At 54.5% G+C, this 13361-nt stretch overlaps 1 protein-coding gene across 1 annotated transcript in view; it reads left to right on the top strand.

Annotated features, from left to right (window-relative positions):
• Positions 1-13361, top strand: part of Prickle2 (prickle homolog 2) — a gene marked incomplete in the record, with an annotated part of 305675 nt that overhangs the window by 286834 nt on the left and 5480 nt on the right. Inside the window, 1 exon segment of the mRNA XM_013506943.1 lies at positions 13114-13361. Within this exon segment, the coding sequence (XP_013362397.1) occupies positions 13114-13361 (248 nt within the window).

The following is a 13361-nucleotide window of genomic DNA, read 5'->3' on the forward strand; positions in this document are numbered from 1 at the left end:
CCATAGGACAGGGACCGGCACGCTGTCAGTTGGCTCCAGAGAGGTCAGGATGCCGCTGGCACCCAGTGGGGAAAGGGAGGATGCTGCCGAGCACCCTAAAATGCACAGTGAAGAATTATCCAGCCCCAAGTGTCAGCAGGGCCAAGGGTGAAAGTCCCACCGTAGCACTAAACCACTAATCTCTTTGGGACAGGGAGTATTATGAAAATAAGGGTGATTCCTTTCTTTTAAATTCAGTTCAGTATTGCACCACTGAGTACGCTTTTTAAAGTGCCTGCCCCGTTTTAAAGTGCCTGCCCCTTCCCTCACTCTGTAGTGCTCTGGCTATTCAAGCCCCGCTTTGAGAATCCCAGCTTTTAACTTCCCGTGTTAGCGGCATCTGTGGCCCCTCTCTGTGCAGTACCAGCAGCAGCCATTCGGTTGCCCTGGGTGTGGATCGAGCAGGTGGACGCTCCCAGCCCTGGTGCTGTGCCTGGTGCTCTCTGACCGGCGCAGCCCTTCCTGCACCCGAGTGCTGTTTTGCTCCTCCTGTCACACCCCTCCAGCACCAGCACCACTGCCTCCTCTCGAAGGCCGGGCTCCTCCCATGAGCTGCTGCAAAGGGCAGTCAAAAGAGTGCTTATTTAATCATGTAAGACACGAGTGCCTTGGCTGGCTTCTTGACCTCCGCACTTCAATTAACCCACCCCATTCAGCTGCTCCCTTGCAGAGGGTTCCAGTTTTAATCACTGTCCTGCCCTCCTCCTATGTGGGAACTCATGAAATCATGACAAGCATCAGAGTCGGCTTGGGAGCCCAAAGTCACAAAACAGGACCGAGGGAAAATGAGTCAGGAGTCCACATGTCTTCATCCTCAGCCCCATGGCCTGGCTTAGGTGTAGCTCACCTCAACAGGTGGTGCCAGAAGGAAGCAGAAGAGCCCTATAGCTGTGAGCTGCTGCCTCAGCCCGGCGAACCAGGGTCAGATGTTTCTGGGTGATTCGGACCACCCCTGCCTCTCTCATTCTCATTCCTTGCACTCCCACTCCCTTGTCCAGAGCTGGGCCTCTGCGCCTCCCCACGGCAACGGCACCCGAGATCTGCTGTCACAGATCTGTGGAAAGTGTTCATGAGAACCCAGCAGATGGGATACGGGAAGTTGTCTGGCCTATGGGAAACACTCACAGTGGTCCCTCTTGTCAAATATCAAGGGAGGAAGTCTCACAAAGTAGGTCCAGGCCAGCCACGGGGCAAAGCAGGTGGGCGGCGATGGCAGTGGGGCCGAAGGAGTGGTGGCAGTAGATACTGAGTCATTACTGTGGTGGGGCGAGGGCAAGCCCCATAGCCTTACATATTAATCAGCCTCTCTACTGCTGGGACACAGACAATTCCTGACACCCACATCCTAAAGGGGGGAGGTTTAATTTGGCTAATGGTTTCAGGGGATTTGCTGCATGGTCAGCCGACTCAGAGGCAGGAACATCATGGACAAAGGGCATGACAGAGGGAAGATGCTTAATTCATGTGCTCAGGAAGCAGAGCAGGGGAACAGCACCGGCCAAGGGTGAAAGTCCCACCGTAGCACTAAACCACTAATCTCTTTGGGACAGGGAGTATTATGAAAATAAGGGTGATTAGGGACCAGGATGAAATACAGATGCCAAGGTCACACCTCCATGGCCCTTTACTGACCCTTCCGCTGGTTCCCAAAGCTGATCAAGTTGGCACTGCAGCTTAACTGTCACACGTTAATGTTACGTTTCAGCCCATCGTGTGAGGATGGGTCCTGTTCCCCGAGGGCCGTCCCCTGCGAACTGCTCCTCTTGCTTCCTCTTGGCCTTATTTTCTCCGTCGTCCTTAGCACCATTTGACCTTGTGTATATTTTGTTTGTTTATTGTTCCCTTCCCTCCTGAAAACTCCTTGAAGGGAGGGACTTGTTTCTGGCTTTGTAGAATCTGTAGGCATTTAGAGCACTGGCTGACACACAGTAGGCTTTCAGTGAGCCTGACACAAATCGCAGAAGCGTATGAATTATCCATTGAACCAGTGAGCCTCCCTTTTACAGAGTGGAAAATAGAGCTCAGAGCAGTTAGGCCACCTGCCCACGACCCCATAGCTCATGAGAGGCACCCCAGCTGCATCTGGAGCATCATTGGCCAGTCGCAGTGACCTTGTAGCTCCTGCTTAAAGCCAGGTACACAAGTAGCAGGTCCTGTCTGGGGCTGAGGTGCAGGTGGTGATGGGTGGTTTGCGAGGCTCACAAGTTCTGAAACCCGTGCTCTGTGTCTCGTACCGCTGCATGAGTCCAGATACTTTCAGGTGCAAAGCACCTCTGAAAAACAGCACAACGCTCAGCCTCGCAGTGTCCCAGAAGTGGCAGATCTGGTGCTACACATCCTGTCCTAGACTGGGGGGCAGCCCATAGCAGCTCCTGGTGCTCTTGAGGGAGCCCAAGGTAGGCCAAGGTGAACCGGAATAAGCCTCCAAGTGTTTCCATGACATTCTATTTTCTCTAATTACAAAGAAAAATCATTTTTAAAAATTTGCAAAGCCACAGAAATATATATTGTATTAATTAGAATTGTCCCATGATGTTCCTCTTCTCATCAGCTGTTCCTCTGCCCACAGCTATGTCTGTGGGCATCCATTGGCAACTTTAGAACTAAAAGCAAAGAAGAAAGTTTTACAGTTTGCTTTTTTACTTAACAGTACACCTTATCCATCTCCTCTTTTGATCCATATAGTTTTAAGTCATCTGAAGTTGTTCGTTATCCACTAAATCTTTTACTCCATCTCCTATTGCTGGATATTTGATTTTTTTCCAGGTTTTTGCTATCACAATTTGTGTGCTTGTTCTAACTTTTCCACAGCCTCCTCGGTTCCCACCTGGGGCTGCTGGAACGGTGTGTGCACACGGTGAAGTTGTAGGGATGCCACCAAACTGTCTCCCCAAGGCTTGTCCCACCTACACTTCCACCGGAACAGCGGGCGCTTGACCGCACTACCAAGCACGGCCTGCAGACGGTGGCGGTACAGCTCCCGGAGTGGGGCCCCGCCTGCTCTACATTCGGGGTTTCAAGCACTCTCAGAGCAGAGAGCAGCTCTGCTAGGCCGAGCTGGAGCCAGATCAAGCTCCCTCCCTCCCCCTCTCCAGGTCTCCAGCATCCTGCTGGGTTTCTGAACAGTTTCCAGAGGGCTGCGTTGCTGGCTACCCTGGCTGATTACGTCCTCCTCTCTTGGTGGGTTGCCACTAGAAGGGACCGTGTTTAGTGACAGGCCCTGGGGAATGAAGACATCAGTCTCGCCAGCCAAGCTGTGACAGGAGCAGAAACGTAAATGGTCCTGGAAATCCTGTGTCTGACAGCGGCCCAGGGCTTGGCGGGTCCCAGAATCCTCACACCTCGCTTGGCGCTGGTGAGCAGAGTGACGTAACACACGGCTTTTCAGACTGAATTCTGAGGTCGCCACATGAGGTCCCGGTCACTTGCTCATGTCCATGTGACTTCCAGCCATGAGGTTTTTAAAGGCTCCAAAGGCAGCTGAGGGGAAAGGCAGATTCTTAACTGCGGGCCTAGGAGTCCCCCGTCAGCAGACCTGGTACTGGGCGCAGGAACCTGCGTGCGACAGGCCCCCTGGGGACTCACACAGGAGGGGCCGAGACCGAGCCTGAAAGTAAGCCAGTCATTGGGTCCCGCAGTTCTGGGGCCGAGCGCAGGCCAGCAGGCACCACACCCACGAGAGACCTGGCAAGAGGTTCGCGCTAATAAAAGGTGAGGAAGCAGGTAAATCTCGGGTTTGGGTTTAGCTTTTTTTTTTCCACCGCTAGGGATCGAATCCAGGGCCTTCACACCAGGCTATGTCTGCAGCCCCTTTAATTCTTTATGAGACAGGATCCCACTAAGTTACCCAGGCTGGGCTTGAACTTGCATTTCTCCCGCCACAGCCTCCCAGAGAGTTGTGATGACAGATGTGTGCCACCTTGCCCAGCTTTTCTTTTCTGTCCAGGCGTCTCCTCGCTGTTTCCAGTCTGCCGTCTCTGGACGCTCCCCACTCACCCGCGAGTCTCTCCCCCGCCGCACTGGTCAGGACAGCCTCTGCCGCCATCTTCCTAGGGTGTCATGCTCTGCAGAGACCCCTTGGCAGGGGTCCCCTGACCTCGAGTGGCTCCAGCAGGGAACGGACATCGGGCTCTCAGCTGGGGACACCTGGGGCTTGGCCGGCAAAGGCTGAGAAGAGGAAGCCAGGCTCAGAGAGGCGGGGATCAGGTTGGATCTCCCCGGTGCTTTGCATCCAGGCACTGTCGCCACCCCCTCAGTAGACACGGCGTGGGGTGAGCGGCGGCACGCAGAACTGAGGCAACGCAAGGCGCAGGCTTGACTGAGGGAAGGACAGCGGCCTCCCAGCCGGGCGGGAACTAGCGCCCTAGTGGCCACGCCAGTTAAAGGGGTACAGAGAAACAGGAATCAAGAGCTAGCTTACGACAATATTTTATTTAATTTTTAATAATTAAAAATTTGTGATTAACAAAATTACACAGTGTGTAGATAAAGACAGGAGCCTCATACCTCAGCCTGAGGCTGCAGGTTGGGAGCACAGCATGCTAGCATGACTGGGGCGGGAACTGGAAGCAGACGTGTGGATTTCCGCAGGAACCGGCGTTGCTGAACCAGTGTTTCCCGGAGTGTGGCTGCAGACTGTGGGTGGGACAGGGTCCTATTTTCAAAATATGGGAAACAGTGCATTCTCCACCTCCTTCATGAACATCTGTGTTACACTGAAGCCGGATTTTGAGAGGTCCTGTAAAACCCCCCAGTTTTCTTTCTTACACAGTGCTCTTTAGCATAATGGGGAGGATTTTCCAGAGAGCCTTCGGCAGCTCACGGGGTGCGTCAGACAGATGTTCACTGGAGGGAGGAGGGCATTGGGCGCCCTGGAGGCCCCCCAGGTACGCAGCACCCACAGGGAGCAGCTGCCTGGCCCGTGTGTGAGAGGAGGAGCCTCCCCAAGCCAGGGCCTCGGAGCCAGCTGAGGGTCACTGCCACCTGCAGCCCAAGTTGGAGACTGAGCAGGAAACGCGGTTTCCAGGGCCCGGTTGGCATCTTTGTGCCTTCTGAAGAGCCCAGCTGGCTTGACTGTGTCTCTTGGCAGAGGCGGGGTGAAGGTTGGAGGCAGATGAGAAAGGAGACAGGGTAAAGTCAGGCCGTGCCTTCTGTGCTTGTTTCTGAGGCTCCGTGGCTGGGCGCCTGCTGGGGCTGCCTGCGCAGAGGTAGCCCACCGGGTGGTCTTCAAGATACACAGCTTGTGGATGTATCAGGGGGCACAGGGGGCTCCAGGCCTTCCCCCCAAATGTGGGAGACACAGGCAAGTTCCCCCAGTTCTTGTGGTCCGAAAGCAGAATACAGAGCAGCTGCATCGGCATCTTCTAGAGCTCGTTAGAAATTTGGCTTTCGGGTACACCCTAGCTTCAGTGGGCCCGTGTCTTGGTTTTAAGATTTCTGGGTGACTTGCATGTCTGTCAAAGTTTGGAAATAGGCTGCTTTGCGAAGCCAGAGCCCTGGTTCTCTCTCCCCGTGTCGCTGACTCCCCCTTGCCCAGTACTTGGCGAGGCGCACTCCTTTTTTTCTGTTCAGTTCCTCCTCCCTCAGACAAAGCGCTCACTGCTGCCCTCTCCCAATCTCTGGCAGCGCAAGGCATTTTATCCTCTTAAAAAGTATCAAGAGCTCTGTAGATGCAAATGAATACTGTATAACCGACAAGACTGTGGGTAGCGAAGTCGCTGGAGCCCTGCCTTCCAAAGGAAAAAAAGAGGAAAGCCGGGAATTTAATCCTTCCAACCATACAAAGCTTAGCACATCAGCCACCAGTCTGAGCCATGTGACAGACAGGCTGTCCAAGAAGTGTTGGGGTGGGGTAGAGTGGCGTGTTCTCCGTTTTCCTTTTAAATTGTCACGAGTACATGCTTGCCTCTCCTGCTGGCAGTTTTTAATAAACATGACACACATGCAGCACCCAGAAGTGTGCTGTCATATCCCTCAGCTCGGTGATTCCTGCGCTCAGGCACCTGTCCATTCCTATTGTCCACTCCTGATGGTGTCCCCCGCATTCGGGGCATTGCCCTGCATGTAACGTGCCTGTGAGATGCTCGCTGAGCGGCCCTAGGCACGGTGGTACCCACAGTGCCTGCAGAAACCAGGCCTTGGTGCAAAGTGGGTCTCTGGGTCTTGAACTCCCTGCTGCCCACTGCCCGCAGTTTGGCTTCTGTCCCCCGTGGGCTGTGTCACCTGTGAAGATACTCCTGGGCCACCTGTTTTTGACTCAGCTCATGGACCCTGGGAAGCAGTGCCGGGTCCATGTAAGCACAGCGCGGACTGTCAGACGCCCTCCAACTGCTTTGAGTTTTTGTGCATCCTTTCCGTTAGCTGCAGGCTCTGTGAATGCACACAAGAGTTCCCCAAGGAGCTGGGTGGGCCTGGTGAAAATTGTCCCCACAAGATGGACGACCCTGCCCCGTTCCCACTCGAGGCTGTGGGCCCACCTGTACTGGGCGAGTGGTTTATCCGTAAGGTAAAGGAACCAGGGAGTGGAAGGACAGAGGGAGGAGCCCGGGGCGTGTCCTGGTAACTGCTGCTTGTGTGTGGAGACTCCAGTCGCCTAGCAACACCCGCAGCCTCCAGCCAGGAGGTTTAAGCCGAGGCCCTAGAACAAGCCCTGCTGACATCCCTGGGGAACGAAGGTCACCGGGGCCGGCTGGCACCAGCTGGTTGTAAAGACGCCGGTTCATTTGGGCCAGGCTCCCAGAGCGGTGAGGATGGGAAAGGCCTCCCCAAGGAGGCAAACTCAGCCCTGTCCCCACCCTTCCCCTTGCTGCACCCCACACCACAGCGGGCCGAGGACACTGCTCCACTTCTGCCGTCCCCACCAGGCAGATGGCGGAGGGGAGCTACACCCAGGTTAGGGGATGCTGGTCTCTGGGAGTAAGGAAGTAAGAAAGACCCATCAGGGCTGCTGACTCCCGAGGCTCGAAGTGGTCTCTGGGAGACAAGACAGTGCAGGCCTTACCCTAGGGGCCTTCTGAACCCCTGCCCACTTCCGCAGCAGTATCAGGCAGAGACTGCTGTCCTCGGAAGCAGCGGCTGTGCTGCCCTCAGCCTCCGGCCACCAGGGACTCCGGAGCAGGGTCCCTGAGAGCAGAGGTTCTGCCCAGGACGGGGCTGTCACACCAGAAGGGAGGACGCTGGCATTTGCAGTAGAGGCCAGCGACGTTGCCAAGCCTCCTAACGTGCACACCACAGCTCCAGGACAAAGAAGTCCCTGGCCCACGATGCCATTAGATTGGAGGTTAAGAAAAGTCTGGATCAGCATCTCTTAGGGCATTAAAGTCTGATGTCTTGGGGTTGAAACGCTTTTGGGGCAAAGATAGCTGTCCTGGAGTGGCATTTTGCTAGCCGCCTGGGGCACGGGAATCACAGGGATCTAAGTGCAGATTCAGAATCTCAGGTCCGGTGCCACTGAGAGCGAAGTTCTAGCCCCAGACCCTGTGGCTGTCGGTCCCCTCACCCCACCCTCTCCACCCCCACCCGCACGCCTTGCTTGTCACCAGGTCAAGCCATTCCACCCCCTGTCACCAAGAAGTCTGCGGTGATGTTTAGACTCCACTGGCCAGATGACAGTTTCTCTCCAGCTGTTGCCAGTTTGAAGTCAGGGGTGTCAATGAAATCAATCAGCTTAGTTGGAAAAAGGGTCCCAAAGGACCCGATCAGACCAACCCTCTCTACCCGCCCCCTCCCCGACACACTTCAAACATGCTTGTACCTCAAGACGGACTATGTGGAAACGGTGATACTGTGTGTGCCCCGGTTTGGCCCAGTGTGCTAAACCCGAGGGCCAGAAAGTACATATTTAGGCTTTTCAGTCACCAGAGTAACTCTGGGGAGCCGTCGTAGATAACATGCAAACGGTAGGTGTGGCTGTGCTCCAGACACCTTTGTCACAAAGGCAGACAGCAAGCTGGATCCGACTCTCCTTTGCAAACCCTGTGCTAAACAATTCCAGTGTCTTCCCATCTCGGGGGGAAAATGCCATATAAGGGAACTAGTGGAAGGGAGCTGGATCGTTAGTATGGAGACGTAAATGTCCAGAGGCCGAGGGGGAGCAGAGTCTATTTCTTTTACTGCACAGCAATGTGAAGTGTGAATGCCTCTTTTAAGTTGGCAGAAACACAGCACTCTGTCTTCCCATACCATGTTTTTTTCAAGCAGTGGGACAAGACAGGAGCATAAATAAGGCCTCTTCTTCCTTAGGGGCCTCCTTCCTGGGCAGGAGAAGGCGGAGCTGACCTTCCTCCTCCATCAGCCCCAGAGTGGTCTTCGAAAGGCCTTGACGATTCTGGCCGCCGCCAGCTCCTGTGCACGCTCCCACTCGTGTGCAGAGAGGCGCTGCTCAGACAGAGGCTGCTGTCACTGAAAGTGGCCCGGCTGCACCGTCGTGCTGACCGCTTCTCCGCAGGCTGCACTCCATGCTGACCTTCCCTGCCGGCCAAAGGCCAAGGGTGCTGAGGGGAGCCGTGCCCTGCATGTGTGGACGTCCGTACAGCAGCCAGCCGTGCTGCCCCTAGGAGCAGGACAGAGCCAGGCCTTTGACTCCAGAGTCTCCTCTCCCAAAGCCTGCGTTTCCGGAGAGGAAAGGCCCACTCTGATGTAATAAAGCGAGGTCCACCGGAGAGAAAACGGGCTGGCACCCCTCTCTCCCTGCTGTGGGGTGCATTCCCCCACCCCACCCTCCAGCACTGGGCTCCTGTCTCGCCAGCTTTGAATGGGGGTCAGACGGCGGCAGCCAGGGCACGCTGAAAACTGTGCCCGCTCCCCTCCCCCAGGAGCCTGCAAGCATCCCCACACACGGCACAGCCCAAGTGCCGGAGAAGGAAAGTGTGGCATGGGCATGGCAGGAGAGCTGAGGGACACTCAGCCTGTTCGAACAGGCTGTACTGATTTGCAGTATTTTGACTTTGATTCTCTTTCTTCATAGACCAATGAGATAAAGAGTTGAGCTTTGTCAGTGCAGGGAAGAAATCCACAGCCACCTTTGGAGGGACACATTTACACACAGGCTCACATCCAAGTGAACATTAGTATGTGCAGGCGCCGTGCGGGCCGTGTTTCTCAGACTCCTTCATTCCTACGGTCATGCGCTCAAAGAAGTATTTGTTTGCCTTAAAGTTGGCTGGATGTCAGACCTTGGGGCATGTCGTCTCTCACTGGGGCCTTTCAGGCCTCACTGCCTTTCTTCCTGCATGGTGCATACCAGCTCCTGAGATGGGGTAGCGGACAGGAGCTCGTTCTCTCTTGATGCTTCTAGTCCAGCCAAGAAGACAGAGGAAACAAACATAAATTTAGGAACAGTTGTGGTGACCCTTGGAAGTACTGTGCATTCTTTGTCATATAACCATCGTTACGGCTAACACTCAGGTACTGCTATTGTGCCCATTTGCCCATGGACCTTAAGAGGTTTAAAAACTGCCCTGGCTCCCTGGCCAGGGGGTGGCTGTGTGTTTCTGTGCATAGTCAGAGTAGGAAGGCGTTTCTGGACCTGGAATGTGAGCCGTGACAGTACAGTTCCATCTAGCGGCCTGGGAACTGCTAGCTTACGTGTCTCTCCAGAGCTGTGACTCATCAGGTGAAAACATATTTGCAGCAGAGAGCTATTTGTAAACCACACCACCTTCCACTTTAGATTGTAGAAGCCCAGGTTGTGGGCTAGTGACCTAGCAGGGACGATGAGTGACAGTGTAATCATGGGATTTTGTTCCTGATGTTTAGAATTCTGCCCATCGGTATTACGGCCCTGACTCACTCCAGGTCAGGGGATGGTTGCTTTGCCCAGGCTGTGGGCAGCATGAGGGTTCGTTTGCCTTTATTCTACAAAACGTACGGCGCACCAGCAGCATCTTGGACACTGCTAGTTATGTGAGAATGCAGAGAACACAGGACAGAACTCTCTATGTCTCTCTCTCTCTCTCTCTCTCACACACACACACACACACACACACATCCATTCAGCTACAAATGTAGGCACCAACTTAAGCAAATAGGTCAGGGTGGGTACTTTAAGAAAAGTTCAAGCACAAGAGCGACTGGCCGGTCAGGGGCAAATAACTTTGCCATGTCGAAAGAACGGTCAGTGCAGGAGGCGTTACTGGGAAGGCGGCTTCTCTGCGCAGTCTCCAGCAGACAGAAGTCAGCCGTGCGGAGGGGAGGGCGTCCACGGGAGGAGGACTCGGCCGTCTCTGTGTTGGAGGAGGAGGAGCAGGGGCACAGTGGCACAGCCCGGGCTGGGGCAGACGAGAGGAGCCTTAGTTGGCGATGATGGCGGAGAGGGGAGGGAGCCAAGTCACGTAGGTGCTCGTGAAGACACTAGGTTTTGCCAATAATGAAATCAACCTCAGAACTGCCCCCTTTAGAGGCAAGAACACACGCATTGCTCATGTTTGGGCAGCATGTGCCCTTCTGTTCATGTCTCTGCCTGCAAGAAGCCCCTAGAGGAGAGTGGGAGTTAATGAATCAGAAGAGACGCCGCCCCTCCCAGAGAGAGCACGCTTCCCGCAAAGGAGTAGCTTACCTGTAGGCAAAGCTGATGGTAGACTTGGCACAAGCGAGGAGCCCTCCTGCCCTGGCCAGTTTTTCAGGGCAGTGCTCATAAAGTACGGGGTCAGCAAAGCGGCATGTTTGGAAATGTATAGCATTGGCCAGGTTGTAGAAGCTGACCCTAATTCCACTCGAGAGCTTCGATAAAAAGGATGTGAGGATCACGGTGCCCACGTAGATAGCTTCTCTTCCTGGATTTCCCTTCCTTCCTTGCTAGAGTTCATCTGCTGTGAGCCTCATACATCATCTCCGGTGAGATCCCCTCCCTCTCTGCCTGTCGCTGGGGAGGCTCTGGAAGTGATTAGGTGGCTGTAAATCAGCTTTTATGATCCCCGTGTCAGAGATAAGCGGCAAGGAGAGCAGAAGTGGGAGGACCTAGCACCTCTTGCCCTGGCAATTATCCTAGTCATGAAATAATTTCAAAAATTACCCTTGAATACAATACTTGGCAGACTACAGTTGGTTGTTGGTGTGGGTTCCACGTCTGCAGACTGAGCCAGCCCAGGACGGAGAGCTTGGTTAGGCCTGTGACGGCCGAGTCTGCGTGGAGCACACGGCCTTTCCTGTCACGATTCCCTATGCTACAGGTGACAGCTACTGTGTAGCATTTACATCACATTAGACATACGTAACCCAACCGTGATTTAAAGCACAGGGGAATGTGTACATAGGTTACATGGAAATGCTGTGTCCCATATATAAGGGACCTGAGCCCCTAGGGGTTTGGGTTTTTAAGGAGTCTTGGAACTTGTCCCGTGTGGATAACTGTAGTTTCCCTATAGGCAAAGTCAGTTAAAATTTGACTCTTTAACTAATATTGCTTTATTTTTATTTTTTATTGAGATGTAACTTAATAGAAATGAAGCAAATAAGTATTAAAACCACCTCTGAGTTTCCCCCGTGTCCTTTTGTAACTTCCATCCAGCTCTAGCCACAGAACTACTCCAGTGTTCTGGAAACTTCTCTTGTGCCTGTTCCCTGACTTCTGTTGTCACCAATAGCCTTAGCTTGTTCTTGGACGTCATATAAATGGGCACATACAGAACATATTCTTCAAGTGACCCTCTACATTCTCTGTGAGATTCATCTATGTTGCTAGGTGTAATTATTCATTCTTTATTCATTGTTGTGTAGTATTCCATTATGTTCAGGGTTTCTCGTCTCCGGCACTGTTCACAAGTTGGCTGGATAATTCTTAGGGGTGAAGGTTCTGTGCATCTCGGGCTGTTCAGAAGCCTCTGCCTACAGGACTCATCACAGCCTTCCCGGTCAGGAAGACCAAAAGTCTCCAAATATTTCCACATTTTATCCAGAGTCAGAAGCCATCATATCATATGAATCTGCTACAATTTGCTAAACAATCACTTCAAACTAGTTAAACATTGCAAAAGTAGAGCAAACATCACCTGTAAGGTCATCTTTTCCTAGGTGCACCTGGTGTTACTGTTTTGCTCCCCTAATCTTTTGTACTCACATACACCAGGCACGCACACACACACACACACACACCCCTCACTTCTGAACCACTGGAGAGACCAGAAATGGCAAGAGCACTGATCCTGTCGGTGGAGGTGTGCTGACGCCCCCCATCCGGCCCATCTTTCACATCTCCTTTGCCTTCACATCACAGAGTACAAGTTACTGAGGCCAGCGTTCTCCACAGCCGGACACGGTTTTCACCTTGGGGCTGCCAGAAGCTCATCTGATAGCGCTGCGGAAACGCAGGCCCACCTGTGGGGCGCCTGCTCTTAGACACCAATGAGGATCGCTGCTGTATTTTGAGAAGTGCCTCCCGGGGGTGGAGGGTTGTCCCAGGGGTCCACTCACAGCTGCTGGCTGTTTTATAACCCTGGAGCAGTCCTTCACTGAACAGGCTGCGAGAGTAAATACCCTTTATCCCCATGTAGGGAGTCACCTGGCGCCTAAGACCCTTGAGAGGGGGCTACCTGTCACCTAGGGACAACAGGAGGAGCAGGAAGTTGCTGCTGGCGAACACAAATGTGAGCCGGGTCTTACAGCTGGATTCCAGCCCGGCCGTTGCCAGGAGGCGCTGGCCGCAGTCTCTATAGATTAATGTTTCTTCATGCAGGACGTTGGTCCTACAGAGCTTGTGGTGCGGCGTTAGAACGAGCCAGGTGACTGAAGGACGCTGTGGAGGGAAATTCTGAACAGAGGAAACCGTGTGAAAGGCGTGCAGGGGGCTCTGAGTCACTGCGGAGGCCCGAGCAGGGCGAGGAGCTACTAGGCCGCGCGCCTGTGTCTGCACCCCGGCCCTGCGGCGGGCTGGAGAGCGCGCCCACCGCACGCGTCCTGGGGCGGGCGTCTGTGCTGGCCCTGGCCAGGGGGGTGTGACAGTGCGGGCCTGCCACCCCACCGCGCGCACGCACGCACATGCACGCACGCACACGGACGCACGCACGCACACACGCACACACTCGCCCGCCCACCGCTGTGCCCCCTACTGACCCCGCGGCCCTCTCCTCTCTCCCGCAGGCTTCTCGGCGGAAGGCGGCGCCAAGCGCCAGGAGCACCTGTCGCGCTTCTCCATGCCCGACCTCAGCAAGGACTCCGGGATGAACGTGTCCGAGAAGCTGAGCAACATGGGCACGCTCAACTCGTCCACGCAGTTCCGCAGCGCCGAGTCGGTGCGCAGCCTGCTGTCGGCGCAGCAGTACCAGGAGCTGGAGGGCGGCCTGCACCCGCTGGGCGCGCCCGGGGGCTTCCGGGACCTGCCGGCGCGC

The sequence above is a fragment of the Chinchilla lanigera genome, unplaced genomic scaffold (genome assembly GCF_000276665.1).
Source record: "Chinchilla lanigera isolate Chin_1 unplaced genomic scaffold, ChiLan1.0 scaffold00116, whole genome shotgun sequence".
Taxonomy (NCBI): Eukaryota; Metazoa; Chordata; class Mammalia; order Rodentia; family Chinchillidae; genus Chinchilla; species Chinchilla lanigera.